This window comes from Taudactylus pleione, unplaced genomic scaffold, assembly GCF_031769625.1.
Source record: "Taudactylus pleione unplaced genomic scaffold, aTauple2 ptg000609l, whole genome shotgun sequence".
Classification (NCBI taxonomy): Eukaryota; Metazoa; Chordata; class Amphibia; order Anura; family Myobatrachidae; genus Taudactylus; species Taudactylus pleione.
The window spans coordinates 9,186,434-9,203,344 of NW_028285011.1; the positions used below are offsets into that span (position 1 = coordinate 9,186,434).

Consider the following 16,911-nt stretch of genomic DNA (forward strand, 5'->3'; position numbering starts at 1 on the left):
CGTTAAAAGGCAACGCTTCCAAACCCTTTTTGGAATCCGTGTCCGCCCTCCAAGATCGCAACCACAATGTGCGACGAGCAGCAACAGCCGCCGAAGAAATTCGAGATGCCAGGGTACTAATATCCAAGGCCGCTTTGTTGATATAAGTGGCCGAATCCCGGAGATTGCCGATCAATTCCATCTGCTCAGCCGAACAGTCGGAATCGAAGGACGCCTCCAACGTATCAGCCCAGCGCTCCATAGCTCTGACAACCCAGCAAATGGCCATAGCTGGCCGCGCTGCCCCCCCCCCACAAGGGAATAGACGGACTTCAGGCAGATCTCCACCTTGCGGTCCGTAGCATCCTTAAGGGAGGACATGGATGGCATGGGTAATGTGGCACTACGGACAAGGCGTGTCACATGAGAATCCACCTGTGGAGGGGACTCCCACTTGGCAAAATAATTGTCCGCAAACGGATACGCCACTGCTAAACGCCTCTGAGGCTGATATCGTTTGCCTGGCTGTTTCCACGCTTCCTCTAGATGGTCAACTAATCGCCCCTAAAGAGGAAACACTGTGGTATCTCCTTTAACATCCTTGAAAAAGGCGTATTTGGACTTTGATACTGGAGGCTCCTCATCCTCAATAACTAAAGCAGTACGGACTGCACGAATAAGGCCAGGTATATACACCTTAGACTTAGCGTCCGACTCTTTAGGACGGGGAGGTTCCTGGTCAGAAAGATCCAGAATCTTCCCGTCGTCGGACGTCCCGTCGTCATCCTCATAAGGAGCAGACAGAGATGCCACCAGCCGCTTGTGAGGCCGCATCACAGACTCCCCTTGCAACACTTCTGACAACTGCTGTACAGAGCTTGTTAACGAATTAACCCACGCAGGCTCATGAGAGATCTGAGGAGGGGAAATAGGGAGACTGTGGGGTACCATCAATTGTCTTGGGAAACCCTGCATGGGTGACGACACCACTGACTGCTGGGACAAACCCATCTGAGTGAAGGCAGGCTGCGGAGCTAACTGGCCCACGAGGGTTGGAAGCGCTTTGGCAAAACAAGCCCAGGGCGGCTCCTGTACCGGAGCCGTGACCGTAATTGGTCGCGTCAACGAATAACACCGTCGACATAGTACCTCCGCACTACCGTCCCCCTCCGCTATAGGTACCTTGCATGTAGTACATAAAAGCTGGAGAGGAAAATCACTTTCAGACATAATGGTAAATATGTGACCCCTCTCACTGATACTCGTTAGTATAGTGTGAGACCACCCTGCAAGCACCGCACCGTAAGGGCTTTAGCAGAAAGACCAGGGACAGTTAAAGGCTGACAGATAGAAAATGAAAGTACAGGCAGCAGACGCTAGCATAGGTCACATACAATGCAAAGAAATCAATTCCTGCACTATCAGCGCTGATCCTCAACTACACAGACTCAGAGCCTGGTAGGACACAGCGCTGCATACACAGACCTTAATCCAACGGAGGAGAGGTATGCAGGGGGACCCAGACCGCGATGCCACCGTTCATCAGCGTCCAGCAGCGCTCACCATGCTTCTTCCAAAGATGGCCACCGAGGAGCAGAGAGGAGGCTGGCCTGGGGGAGGAGCGCTGACACAGAACCAGTCAGATAGAGCAGAGAGGGCTGTGTGCAGCGGGGGAGGCGCCGGCTGTGAGACAGGGAAGGCGCACTCCCCTGGCATGCATTTAACCCCTGGGACGCCGCAGCGCTACAGCTCTGCCGCGGTCCTGCTGTCCCAGGGGGGTAGTGGAAGCGCAGGTTAGAACCTGGCTCCACGCTGCAGCCAGTCCCCAGGGAGCCCCCTGCCTGGGGACTCGGGACCATGTATCAGCGGGGACCCACCGCGGGACCCCGCTGCTTACCTGTTGTCCCCCTTGATTCCGGCCATGGTCCTAAACATCTGGGGTCACCGCTAGCTGTGACCCCAGATGCCTACCAGCACCCCCGGATCAGTACCGGCGGGGGTGTAGGGAAGACAGCATGGACGTCAGGACTGACTGTCCATGCTGTACTTCCAGATGTGCAGCCACAGCTGCATTGAAGAAACTTCAGGGGCTCTTCATGGCCCCCCTCTAACAGGTGCATCCGACTCCGGCCGGGCACCAAACTAAACTGAGATGCCTCGACTCGGGGGTGGGGTATAGGAGGGGGACCCTAGTGCATCCTGGGAGGCTGAAACTTAACTCTATGGTGCCCGATGCCTGACGTCATCACCTATACCCCTGTGGATACCCTATGGACCCTGAAGTAGAAAGTTCAATACAAAACTTAAATTGTATAGCAAAGCACACTACAAAGATTAAGGGGCTTAATTGCAAATGTTAAGCCTTACTTACCAAGCATCAAGATGATACTGAAATCATTTATAAAGGTTGATTTTGTTCGCAGCCCCACAGGGCTGGTGACAAAAATGTAAGTCTGGGGAGAGATTGGGCTGCGAGGGGGACAAACTAGCTGGATCACCCACCTCTGTATGCTTGGTTGCATAGCAGTCATAATTATAGATTTCATTCTAGCACCTCTGCACTTGTCACAACCCGTGCAGTTCCTCCTTCCTGCCTGGGGTGTCGCATGCACAGTGTGAAACACAGGAGACCTTAACATCGACCCCAAATTCCTATTCTCTTCCCCTACACTTGGCAAACCTGCTAGAATTTAAAAATGTTCTCAGAGAATGCAGAGTGTTACAACCCATTTAAGGTTGTCTGCGGGTACCCAATACACTGCACAGGTCTATGTCATGGTCCATGTTAGTACATTCTCTATTTCTACTTCAGGGTCCATAGGGGGTCCACAGGGTTGACCTTGGGGTATAGGTTGGGAACCAAATCCGGGCACCACGCAGTTAAAGCTTTTAGCTCCCAGGATGCACTTGGGTCCACTCTCCCTATAACCCCGCCCCCCAGCCAGAGGCACCTCAGTTTAAGTTGGTGCCCGGCCGGAGTCGGGTCACCGTTACTGCAGGGGGGCTGCTTAGCAGCCTCTAAGCTTAAAAGAGTTTTGTTTTATTATTTTTTTACTACTCTTCAGAGCGGCAGCATCAGACTGTCCAATGGACGTCTGAGCTGCCGCTCCTACACCCCGCCGGCGCTGCGACGCCAGTACAGATCTGGGGATCGCAGCGGGACCCCAGAGTCTGTACTAGCCGGGCTCTGGAGGAATCCCTGGGCTGCTGCCGGATCGACGGGGACAGGTAAGTCGCGTGGTCACCGCTTGCGGTGACCTGCGTGTACATGCAGCCTTATGCCTCCGGTCTCTGGGGACAGACCGGAGGCGCTAGCGGTGGCGGCGGGCTCCCCCTCCATGGAGGCATACCCCGCGTGTCCACAGCCCACCAGGGATTATAGCGGCAGCGGGAGCCGGCATCCCGGGGGGTTAATTGCTAGCCAGGGGAGGAAGCCTTCCCTGTCTAGCGGCTCCTCCCCTCAGCTCAGCGCGCCTTTCAATACTACAGTCTGGCGTCGCTGAGCTGCTTCCTCCGCGGGCCACGCTTCTTCTGAGGTCTCCAGCGGCCATTTTCTCTCTGTGGTGCTGCAGAACTCTTAGGATGTCAGTGAGCCCAGTCCCCCTGCGTACCTGCCCATTTTGGGTGAGTGTACACAGCGCTATAGCCTTCCCAGACACTGAATCTGGGCAGTTGAATGTAGCGACATTGTGCAGTATATTATATGTCATGCTTATGTATGTATATATATTTTTCTGCATTGTATGTGACTTATGCTAGTGCTGACTGTCTGCTTTTTCTCTCACCTGTCAGTGTATATCTATCCCTTTTCTTTATCTGCCCTAATACAGGTGTACCTGGGGTGGTTCTGAGACCTCACATATATATATTTGTTAATATCTGTGAGGTTTGTCACATACTGTTGCGTGCTGCATGTTGCCATATTTTAGATGGAACTGTGAGTTGCGTACGCTGATAATGGGTTCCTGCAGCTAATCTTAGCGTCAGTCAGGACCGGTATGGCGCTGCTTAATATTTCCGTCAAGATAGTCAGATATATCTGACCAGGAGATTGCACACGATACTGCACCCATTATTGCTATCCTGCAAGTCATAGCCTGCAGGAATTAGTGCGGAGGATTTTAACTCAGAAAGGTTTACGTATGCGGCACCATCTGGGGCCGGGCCCCTTGCACGACCCCCTTAAAGGGCGTTGTTTCTCAGGATCCTCTCCTTTGAGGATCGCCGGGCGGGCCCCATTGTCGTCACTCGCTTGGAGTTACTTCACCATACTGCCCTTTTGAACTCGGGGTATCTCGCAATTTCTTGCAATTTACCCCTGTGTCACAGACTATCGCTCCCTGCCGGGGTTTTTCACAGTACATGAATTACCTCCGATACCACATCGGTCTGTCATTCCCCTTGCAGGGATTACCACAACGGCCACCCTGGTGGATGTCGTTTTATACGAAATACTAATTGGCGTGATATACGCCCTGTGGTTACTGACCAGTGGCTCTGCCGTGAACTGGATGGTATATTCGGCTCTTTCCCTCTCACATGGGGGGGAGCCGATCTCAAGTATTATTATCCCTGCTTTGGGGCTGGTAGCCAGGCTCATTCTGGATATAGAGAATGTCGATCCTGCACCTGTATCATACATCTCCCGTTTTCTGCCCAGCGGGTGGATCTCATAGCGGGAGTCTGGCTGTCCCCAGATACGAGGAGTCACAAAGGCCTCCTGTTTCCCATTCCCTGAGGGTCCTCACAAGTAATGGAAATCCCCTTCTGGGATGGATTTGTATGTTAATCATCGGGTTACAGGCATTAATACGCCTCCCATCCCGGCCTGGACGGATTTTACGGATCCGTAGGTGGTAACTTTGCCTGAAATCAATGTACTCGTTTTCAGGGCCTGTTGCCCATCCTACCATGGCCATCGCATGGTGATGCTTTTGTGACGTTTTTCCCCTCCAACACGTCTGAGGTTCAAATATCTTTTTGCCGCTCACAAAATATGCAGTGGTCATATGTGGGATTACCTCATGGGATGCCGGTCTTCTAACTTTCAGGGTTTCGGCGGCATCTGTATCCGCCGCAGTACCCTATGGCTGCGTTATGGGAAAGCAGAGGTGCACACTCCTTCCAGGGGGAAGTTCTTGTTTGGTCCTGACCTTGACAAGATCGTTGCATCATTGGCAGTATCACTAATGGGGAGATACCGTCTTTAGCTACTCCCACTACATTCGGACTAACTCTGTTAAGTCTTTTTGTCCTCAGGGTCAGCCTAAAGGCCTGTTTTTTCCTAGGCTGTCGGCCTCCACGGGGGCCACCATATCCAGTACCGAGCAGTCCTGGACTTCCGGACGACCCTGTTTCTACACCTGAGGATATACCCTCAGCCTGACGGGACAGGTCTACATCTGGGGAATTTCCAGAGTGAGGTACTGATTCTCAACGGCCTCTCATTGCTCATGCAGCCTCCTCACAGGCATTGGTACACGGGCCCTTCTTCAGAACTGATCAGGGCCTTACAATCCCAGAAAGCTATACAGTCTTTGTGGTAAGCAGAGCTATTTCGGCCAACCTCACTATCTCAGTGAGGGACTGGTTGTTCTACTTTCTTTTTGGGGCGGTGACCGACTGGTCCTCCTTTGCCTATACTCTGTCTCAAATCCCTGAATCAGATTCCAACGGTGCCTTGACTCAGGTGGAATCGTCCATGCTCCATCATCCGATGTTTGGAACCTGGGGATTTTATGGTATATCCGAGTATTCAGGATACGTACCTACGGGTACATACAGAGCCCTCTCATCAGCATGGGTTCAGGTTTGCTGTGCCACAGCAACACTTGTAAGTTTCGGGCTCTGCCTTTTGGGGCTGTCCTCAACTCCACCGGGGTTTACCAGCTTTATGGATTTTCTGACAGTTCACCTGTTCAGTGTATCCGAATGCTCCTTTCTCTGGACGGTCTCCTACTTTTAGCAGGATCACCAAGGTACTTTACCGCCAGGTCAGGATAACCGGGGCTTCTTCTCGTCACAGAAAAGTCCTCCCTGCATCCCTCACAGGGTTTTCTTCATCTGGGAGCACTGCTGGATTCTCAGAATCTGAGAATTTTTCTGGCGTAAGACAAGATCTCCACTCTTCAACTTCGAGGGTGCGGATATCTACGCAGTCGACATATGTCATTACTCTTTGTGATGCGCGGTCTACCAGAGTGTCTACCTTTTGGTAGGGTGGAATGTGCTCAGTTCCATTCCAGGCCTTGCCATAATTGACTCCCCTCCAGATGGATCGAGTTTTTTCCATCGGATCACTGTTCGAACGATGATACTTTCTACGGAGGCGAGTTGGTCTCTGTCCGGGTGGCTATGGCCATCTCGTCCAGGGTGTTCTTTGCTAAAGACAGTGTCTGGTCCGCATTCATTTCGGGGCAGTTGGACGTCTGTCGCTTCTGCCCTGCCACTTACCTTGTTGATACTTTAAGCTGTCTTGGACTTTCACTCTGGCCTAACCCATTTGTCACGGTTAACCTGAATAGGTTCAGTCCGACAGTGTCACAACAGTGGCTTCCATCTAGGCAACACTGGTAGTTGGGTGGCAATGTTAGGAATGTCACCCATTCTGACATAGTCCAAGGGTCTTCTCCTGGCCAACTCTGCGGTGTTTATTCCCGGAGCTCTCCATTGGGAAGCGGGCTTCCTCAGCCGTCACGGCGTGCATCCCGGGGACTAGTCTCTTCTCCAAGAGAGGTTTCAACTCCTGGTGAGCAGAGGGGGCCTCCCTGAGGGGATTGATCCCCATGGCCTTCTGACTCGATCACACATTACCGGTGTTACAGTCCAGCTCTAGGAGTACTGAAGCTACCTTCAGTGACTCTTTGTCAGTGAAGTGGTCCTTCCACTTTGTGTACCTGTGTCCTCCGGTCTCCCTTCTTCCTCGAGGTCTTCGGAAGTTTAATTCGAGACGGAGGGGCTTTCCTTCTGGGGGCTCCAGGTCGTCCCAGACATCACTGGTACTAAGATTTTCGGAGTCTCCTCCTCGATGCTCCGTTCCTACTGCTTCACTATCTGGACCTGTTGTCTCAGGGTCCTTGTTTTTCCCTGGATCTGGATCGCTTGTCTTTAACTGCGCCCCTACTGTGGTCCTCGGGCTTCCCTGGCTCTGTCTTCATTGAGATGTTTAGAGCAGATAGGCCAGACTTTGCTGGGATCTGCCACGGACTGTGGCATACATAATTCTTATGGTATCGTACCTGTCGATACGATCCTCCGGTGTCCAGGATTTCCAGATATTCTGGCATTCCTTCCAGCTGGCTTGGGTTTCACCCTTGGCCTGGCCTTCCTGACAGTGCGGATCTCTACACTGTCGGTATGGTTAAGATATGGAATTGCTCCGCTCTGGTATCCAGTTCATCCTTTGGAGTGTTTTCTGGATTATGTCTCCACTTATCCTCCCTAGGGACTCCTGGGGAGTTAGTAGTGGTTCTTTGTTCCCTCCGGGGACAGTCCATGGAACCGCTGGTTGTGATAGCCATTACATGGTCTATTGTTTAAGCTCTCTCTCTCTCTCTCAGGGTGTTTAAATCAACCAGGAGAGTGTCTGAATGGGGAGCGTTCTCATGTGGCTCCCTCTTCTGGAGGGCATCATGTCAGGGTGTGAGTTGCTCTCGCCCTGTGTTTCTTCTTAAAGTGGTTTTTAGGTTCCATATTATTCTGGAACTTATGGTATGGCCATTCAGTTCCCAGTCCTCTCGGCTGTTGTGGCCTCATGGACTGTGGTCCGGCCTCTTTGGCTTTATGTGATCCGTTCAAGTTCCTTATGGTAAGCGGACTCCTTATTGGTGGTCTGCGGTTTCTGGTTTTAACAGGAAACGATGGCCGGCCTATAATGAAATGTTGACTGGATGGCCTCGTATGTCTTCCTCAGGGGCCTACCCATGGGTGGGCATTTCTGTCGTTGAGGCTTGTTTTTTTCTCGGGCCGTGTAACCCTCGTGGGCGGCTCGTCGTGGCGCCTCGGCTGTTTTGCCTTACTAGGTGTCCACGTGGTCTTCTGTCCATACCTTTTTAAGGTTCTAGGCATTGGTTTCCTTTGCCTCTCAGGATGCTTCCTTTTTGGCGACGGATTCTCCTCTCAGCACAGGAGCGTCCCCACCCTTGGTTGAACTGCTTTGGGACATCCCCAAGGTCAACCCTGTGGACCCCCTATGGACCCTGAAGTAGAAAACAAGAGATATGGTAAGAACTTACCTTTGTTATCTCTGTTTCTACGAAGTCCATAGGGTCCACAGGGCGCCCGCCCTGACGCACCTGGCTTCATATGGGCTGTGTTACTGGTCACCGGCTTCCCGTCTCCTTTTCTGTGAGTATGGTTCTAGAGTGTTCCAGTTTTCTCTCTCTTTTTCTCTCCTCCTCCGGCCTTTGGCTACTTACAATCTGAGGTGCCTCTGGCTGGGGGGCGGGGTTATAGGGAGAGTGGACCCAAGTGCATCCTGGGAGCTAAAAGCTTTAACTGCGTGGTGCCCGGATTTGGTTCCCAACCTATACCCCAAGGTCAACCCTGTGGACCCTATGGACTTCGTAGAAACAGAGATAACAAAGGTAAGTTCTTACCATATCTCTTGTTATACAGTATGTGCAGTAGTCACATTATTAGGAAATTAATCTGCAGTGCTACAGCAAAATACAAAACACATTAATAGACTATACATTTCTATCACCTATACCCCTTTTCCACCAAAATGCCAGGTCCGACTCAGGTTTTCAAACACGATTCCAACCAGGTCAGACCCATTCACACTGAACCCGTGTCTGCTTAGCAAAACTTATATGTCATTCGAAATTGACTTTTTTTGTTATATGACATCTCTGAGCGCACCTTCTATCTCCAATCAGCGGCTTTTAGCGTGACCCAGGTCATATAACCTCTGTCGCACCGTTACCCGGGACCGTGCCGGGTTCGACTCTGGTAGCTACCAGGGTCATATTCCCAGGTACTTCGACCTGGGTAATTTTTCTGAAACCCTTTCACACCAAACCTCGATCCAGGTTGCCCCTGCAATAACCCGGGTTAAAAGTGTGGTGGAAATGGGGTATTAGTGGCTTCCTACTATACCAGTGTTGGCTAACCTTGACACTCAGCTGTTATAGAACTACATAACCCAGCATGCACTGCTACAGTTTTGCTATTAGGGCATGCTAAAACTGTGGCAGGGCATGCTGGGATATATAGTTCCACAACAGCTGGAGTGTCAAGGTTAGCCAACACTGTACTATACGCTACAGTAAAACAAAGATTGAGAAACAGTGCTTGAAACTTTGAATTTCCATGAACTCAGAGAATTAGGAACATCCCAGATTCCTCTAATTCAGTGTTGGCTAACCTTGACACTCCAGCTGTTGTGGAACTATATATCCCAGCATGCCCTGCCACAGTTTTAGCATGCCCTAAAAGCAAAACTGTAGCAGTGCATGCTGGGTTATGTAGTTCCATAACAGCTGGAGTGTCAAGGTTAGCCAACACTGCTCTAGTTTCTCAAGAAAGGTATGAGCCCCTCCACCAATCATCACTCAAGAGGAGACTCCTTATTTAGATCTAAGACCTTCTCCTGTACAGTCTGTCTCATTACGTTTCATCACTACACTGTTTGCCATTGTTGGTGGCAGTATATGGGTGATGTGCATTGTCAACAATGGGTAAGAAGGTATAGACAAGAACAAAAATGTTATGAAAAATATGGTTAGAAAAAGCTAATTGTATTTATTTATTTTTTGGAGGGATTATCATCCACTTCAATAATTGGGGTCATTAAATTTAAGAGACAAGTTAACGTCCACAAATTACTATTCATCTTTGAATAAAATCTCATTAGTGTTTATTTTTGCTCCCATCTCATCTGTAGGCAAATAACATATAGGCAACAGCCAGCCATTTTCATACATGTACACTCTTGTCTTACACAAAGCTATAGAATGCCTTTTAGGTGATTCAAATTTTCGAAGTCAGTGCTTCAATAAAAAAAAATCCAGATTTAGAAGTCATATGTGCAATAAGAAGCAATAACGACAGTAAAAATTTTAATAAGTGAAAAAATAAATGTTGTAAAACATACATTGAAATAATGTTACAAGTAACAACAGAAAGCAGATATTTTATATAATTAAAAAAAAATTTTTTAGTATGCCTGCAAGAACATCCTATTGTTGTCACAACATACAATAGTAATCAATACATCAAACAGCGATGTTATTGAATGGTAATACACAAAAATAAAAGTAGTAAGAAAGAGAAATAAGAATAAACTCTATTCCCCCTCCCAGAGAAACTTTGTGCCGTCCATTATCTTAAACGATAGACGGTTAAAGATCAACAGGCTGGCAGTTGTCTATTATGCGCAATAGGTTCCATGAGGTATTGTTTAAACAATGGTGAATTTGGCATCTCATGTCAATATATAACGTGGATATATAACTTTCCCACATGTCAAAGAAACGTTCCACCCTTATCTCTCTTTCCAGAGTCACCTCCACCCAGAGGTATCACCGAGTGAGGTGTCACTTGTTGCAGCACTAATCTACTCCATCAGCACGTGCGTGCAGAAAGGGGCATGGTCTCTTGTTCACGCCCCCTGATGTGTGCCATTTAAGGGGCGTGACATGTCCTGCTGAGGGCTTGCAGCTTTGCACAGCACTCTGGGAGCTGCTGGGAAGCCCCATGCCTCTCCCAGCACAATGAGGATGATGTGAACGGAATCGGTATGATTTACCGGCGGACGAGATGCCGGGGGTCAGAAGAATGACAGCAGCATCCCCACGTTGTAAATCCCGACGGGCCAGTAAGTACATAACTCCCCCCTTAACCCTCCCACGGTGGTGCCTAACCCTAACCTCCCCCCAGTGGTGAGTAATCCCTCCTCTCCGCAGCCTAACCCACCCCGGCAGGTCCCTAAACTGAACCCATCCATCCCCAGTATAACGCTAACCGTAACCCGCATACTTATTTTCAGGATGCCGGCGCTGGCATTCTGATGGGCGTCGGGATTCCGGCATCGGTATACTGGCGTCCAGTCTCCCATCCGCTGGTATCCTGACTGGATCCCGATGTGCACATGAACGCGTCTCCATCACCACAGCAGGGCTGTTCAGTGACACACTATTTTTTTGTCACCCGGTGCGGGTCAAACCCCCATAGTGATGCCACTGTCTCCACCCAATCCATTCTAAATATATAGAAGAGTTTAGAGTAAAATATAAAGATGGGGGAAATGGTGAGATACATTCTTGTACTATTAACTTGCCAGCAGCTGCACTTTTCATTTAGAACTGTACAATTATGTAGTAAATGGAGCACAGATACAAGGAAAAAATGGTTCAAGAATGGGCAAATCCATGGGACAGCATGGTATACCCCAGTCTGGGAGTAATTATTAAAGCAGCTCTGTCTACAAACTTATATAGCTTATATTAATCACCTATCGTCTTCTAACATATGAAACAAAAACACTCGTTAAATATACGGTTACATTTTTGGTTATTTGATGCTAAACGATTTTTAATCCAACATATCCATTAATGTGCATCACGTTAGTGTTATTTCTCCCACATAATACTGTCATCTTTGTTGTGTCAGTGACATTCTTTTTACGATTCTTGTGATAACGGCATCTGTGTAATAACTGTATGAATGGTGTAGTATAAGCCTGAACGTGCTGCAAGCCCGTATGAATGAGACCAAAGCATTGCAGCCAGTGATTAGTAAACTGTATGCACTGTACGCGGCTCTAACCCCGGCCGGTGACCCGGAGCAGTAACACAAGACGTGATAAAAGGTCGGTGTGGGTGATATGTAATGGGTCAGGGATCGTCCTGCCATTTATAAGGACAATGGAAGCGACTGCTTGTTACCAATAGACTCATGACCAGGATGCCCGCATTACCCACCTCAGAGCAAGCTGCAGCCGCCACTGCCGGCTTCCAAGGACACGCTCCCAACGCTCGCAGCGTAGAAGCTCCCAGCCCCGAGCTGCGACAGACCACAGCCATGCTGAGGACAGATTGGGGTGATAACCCGGATACGGAACTGCAGCCAGAGGAGAAGCCATCGGAGCTTGTCAGTAAGCGATAGAGTGGTTTCAGGATCCAACTACTACATCCGGGAACCACAGCGGAAGTGACTGTCCAATGTGAAAGTGGTCTATTAGTTAAGTGTAGGAGACTGGTACATTACAGATATGAGAAAGTAATTCGTTCGATTTATATTCCTACTGTTTGCTATTTACTATGGAATAAATAACTAGCACACTTGTATAATCACAATCTCCATATAGTAAGGAGATGGACGTTTTTGTTGCAATGTTTTTCAAACATTATGCAAAAAGTGTGTATTTGAGGAATTATTAGGATGGCCACCTACAGTATTTAGTTTTGCATCATGGGTGACCTGTACTGATTGCTCTCCTGCCATACTCATTCTTTACATTTATCTAGCAATTGTGTAAAAAAAAAAAAAAAAAAAGAAGCTTAGAGCAGGGTTTGACAACTTAGGGACTATGCAGGGGTTGAGTTTGATATGCCGCTGTATGAGATGCTGACGGTTGAAATACCAACGCCGGCATCTCGGTCGTGCAGAATCCCGACAGAGTGAAGTAAGTACCCTAACCCTCCCACTCTCCCCCCCATATTAACCCTCCTTTGATGGTGCCTAACCTCCCCCCAATGGTGCCTAACCCACCTGGGGAGGTTCCTAAACCTAACCCCCTGTCACGTAACGACTCTTCCCAGATACGACAATCTGAGAGTTGCCGTCGTGACCTTACACCAATACTTCAGCGCGTGTGGTTCTTAACTCCGGTATCTGCCACTAGCAGAAGACCAATTTAATGCTAAAGTGTAAGGCAAGCATCTGCTCTCACCTGTACACACAACTTATCAATATTTAAACATAGGTAACATGCCAAACATGAGGCGTTTAAAACAAAAACACAGATCCCAAGAACTAAAATTTAGTTTAGTTTAATTCAAGAAATATCTTCAAAGCTTATGTACAAAAATTACAAGGGATATAAGGATGTTACAAAAAGTCACAAACACAGTTAATCACATTTTCAAGTAAACCAAAGAAAATAATAAAGTGGGAGAAAACAGACCATTCCGATCACGACAGAACAGCTTTGGGATGAGGCCTTCCCAATGATGAATTCAGGTACCCTGTGTCTTGCCGACCGCCTCAAGCAGAGAATCGCACCCTCTATCCAGTGAGACATTATTTTATCCCTGGGTGCCCAGCTATTTTCCCCCGGGGGATACTAAACCTCCCTGCAGAGAGTGGCTGATTGGCTCACCCAATCTGTTTGTACTTGTGGGACAGCAAACTGATACAATTTATACGGGTCAAAGTAAGGTTACTTTTTATGCCCAGCTGCACACCCTGACTCCAGGGTCTGTAGACCTGGCCCCCTGGGGCTATGAACAGACCCTGTACTTTGTGTTCAATACCCACAACCACAGATTTTAACAGTTGACAAAGTTTTATGATGCTATGGGAAGGAAAGCCCTTCCAACATTCATCCCAGCTTCAAAGAACTACACTAAGGGCCTGATTCAGAGTTGGGAATAAAGAGAGAGATAGCCCTTAACTGTGTACCTGGACAAACCATGTTGCAATGCAAGGGGTGTAAATACATAATTTTTTTTTTTTTTTGCATGTAGGGTAAATACTGGCTGCTTTTACATGTAGCCCACAAATACTGCACAGCTTTATTATTACTCTACAATTTAGAAGTCCGTTTGGACACCACCCTCCCAAATCTAAATCTCTCTGCACATTTAAAATCTGCCCCACCTGCAGTGCAGCATGGTTTCACCAAGATGTTCAGTTGAAAGAGATATCTCTCTCTATTCCCAACTCTGAATTAGACCCTAAGGGTTTTGACACCTCACATTAGACTTTAGCATGACATTTATATAGATACACCTTACTACAGAAAGATATATATATTGACATTATATTCTGTATCAGGCCCTACTTCTTTAAGAAAAAATTAACTTTTTCATCACACTTCTGTCCGTAAGACAGGTATGGGAGCATTGGCTTTGCATGCCATAGACTGCCGTGCCGTGATCTGACAGCTGTCAGTACCCTGCGTGGATGGGCTGCTGTCTTCTCCCTGATGAGACAGACCATCGCAGTTCCCATGCTGGGATCCCTTTCTGTGCTGGATGGAGAAGTTGTGCTGCTGGAGCAACAAACTCCATCGGAGCAACTTTCCATTGTCACCGGAGACGTGATGAAGCTAGCTTAACGGATTGTGGTCTGTTATTGCTGTGAAATCGCATCCATACAGATAGGACTGCAGTTTCTGGAGGGCCCAGACTATGGCAAGGCACTATTTTTCAATGGTTGCATATGCTACCTCGCGAAGGAAGCAGTTTCCGGCTTAAAAACATAATGGGGTGTTCCCCACCTTGGTCATCAACCTGACTGAGCACAGCCCCCAGCCCAAAGTTAGATGTGTCCATCTACACTAGAAACCTGCGTCGGAAGTCAGGTGCCTGCAGCACTGGTGCTTCAGACAGGGCTGTTTTCAACTGGCGAAAGGATTGTTCACACGCCTCGGTCCAGTTTACTAATTGGGGAAGCTTCTTTTTTGTGAGATCCATCAGAGGCTTTGCAATTGTGCTGTACCCTGTGGTCCCCAAAAAAGACATGACCTGTTTTTTTGGTGGTAGGGGTAGGCCAGGAAGCAATCGCTTCAACCTTCCCTGGTTCTGGGCATAGGTTACCACAACCTACCCTGTGCCCCAAGTACTGTACCTCTCTCATAGCCAGCCGGTACTTCTCTGGTTTAATGGTCAGGCCGGCCCCAGTGATCTGTTTCAAAACTTCCTCCAAATGGATCAAGTGGTCCTCCCAGGTCTGACTGAACACCGCAATGTCATCCAAGTACGCGACTGCGAGGCCCTCCCGGGCCCTCTAGCAGGTGATTAGCCAGGCGCTGGAACGAGCCTGGGGCATTTTTCATCCCAAAGGGCATGACTAAAAATTCATACAGCCCAAATGGGGAGATTAAAGGCAGATCGCTCACGGGCTTCGGGTGACAAAGGGATCTGCCAGTAACCCCGGCTGAGGTCCATAATGGTGATGTATCTTGCCCAGGCCAGCTGACTTAACAGGTCATCCATCCTGGGCATGGGATATGCATCAAATACTGTGGCCTCGTTTAACCTTCTGTAGTCCATGCAGAACCGTATGCCCCCACACTTCTTTGGGACCAGAACTAATGGCACAGCCCACGAACTACATGACTTCTATATGACCCCTAGGCGCAGCATTTCATCCACCTCCCGCCTCATTGCTTGTAACACCTCTAAGGTAATTCTGTAGTATGCTGGCTGTCTAAGTGGGGTTTGGTTGCGTGTGACTAGGTGCGTCTACCCTAGCCTTCCTGTGAAAAAGGTCTGGTAGGGGTGCATCATGTCAGACAGCTGACTTCGCTGCACCTCGGTTAACTCTTCAACATACTGGGCATCTGCCAGGGTACCATCTGATGCTGCAGCGGCAGTGAGGTCCAGCAGTGGGTCCGGTCCCTGTTCCTCTTCCGGGAGGCTACAAACTGCTAGCAGGCATGGGTCCCTGTCGTGGTAGACTTTGAGCATATTTATATGATAGACTCTCTTTCCGCCCTCTCCTCTGGCAATGACATAGTTCACATCCTTTATGCACTGGACTACCGTGTACGGACATTCCCATGCAGCTGCAGTTTGTTCTGCCTCGTTGGAATCAATACTAGAACCTTCTGCCCCTCCTTCAGACCCTAGCGTTACGGTCATACCAGAGCTTCTGCCTGGTTTGCGCAGCCTTAAGATTGCTCTGGGCCAACCCCATCAAGGTCTGCAGCTTTTCTCTAAATTGCATGACCTAATAAACGACCGATGTCTCTGGGTTGGCTATTATCCCTTCCCAGCCTGCTCGGATCAAATCCAAGGGACCGCGTACTTTGCGTCCATACAGGAGTTCGAAGGGTGAGAAGCCAGTGGATTCCTGCAGTACCTCGTATGCAAAAAGGAGGTGCGGCATGAATCGCTCCCAGTCTCTTCCCTGGGACTCCACAACTGTACGGAGCATTTGCTTCTAGGTACAGTTAAACCTCTCCACAAGTCCATTCTCAGCCGGGTGATAAGGCGAGGTGATCAGGTGATTCACCTGCATCCTTTTGCAGAGGCTCTGAATGTGGCTGGACATGAACTGCGGGCCCGGGTCGGTCAGCTTTTCCTTCGGGAACCCTACCCGGGAGAAGATGGTGATAAGGGTGTCCGCTACTTTGTCTGCCCTAATGGAGGAGAGAGCTACAGCCTCCGGGTACTGGGTGGCATAGTCTACTACAGTCAGGATAAATTCTTTGCCTGAGCTACTGGGAATTGCAAGGGGCCCTACAATGTCTATGGCCACCCGCTCAAATGGTTCGGCAATAATGGGAAGGGGAATAAGGGAGGCTTTCCCTATGTCCCCATACTTCCCCACTAACTGACAGGTATGGTAGGACATACAGTAGTTTGGTATGTCCTGCAGCATGCCTGGCCAGTAGAACTTGGGAATCAGGCATGCCTTGGTCCTGCTCATGCCAAGGTGCCCTGCTAGGGGTATTTTGTGCGCTACCCTAAGAAGACTCTCCTGGTAAGTTTGGGGTATTATCAACTGTCGCTCTGTAACTTGTCCTGGGATGGTACCATGGACAGAGTGCTCCATGTACAAGCAACCATTCTCCCAGTACACGCTGTGTTTGTGTTTTGTCTGACTCAGCTTCTGCTCTGAGGGGGAGCAGGGAGGGTCAACCCGGATTTCTGCCTGAAAAGCGAGACTCTCTAAGGCAATCTCAGTGCGTGGGTGGAGTTCTTCCTGTGTGTGTGAGCTGCTCTCACAGGGGAAATCAGGGGGGGGGGTCACAGCTGC

General features: G+C 49.1%; 1 protein-coding gene across 1 annotated transcript in view; it reads right to left on the reverse strand.

The window, feature by feature from the left end:
- The window catches only part of MRPS9 (mitochondrial ribosomal protein S9), an 89,732-nt gene extending 77,630 nt beyond the window's left edge, over positions 1–12,102 (reverse strand). Inside the window, exon 1 of the mRNA XM_088454165.1 lies at positions 11,904–12,102. Within this exon, the coding sequence (XP_088310291.1) occupies positions 11,904–12,005 (102 nt within the window). The 5' untranslated portion in view covers positions 12,006–12,102. The remainder of the gene's footprint in view (positions 1–11,903) is intronic.
- Positions 12,103–16,911: the final 4,809 nt, after the last annotated feature.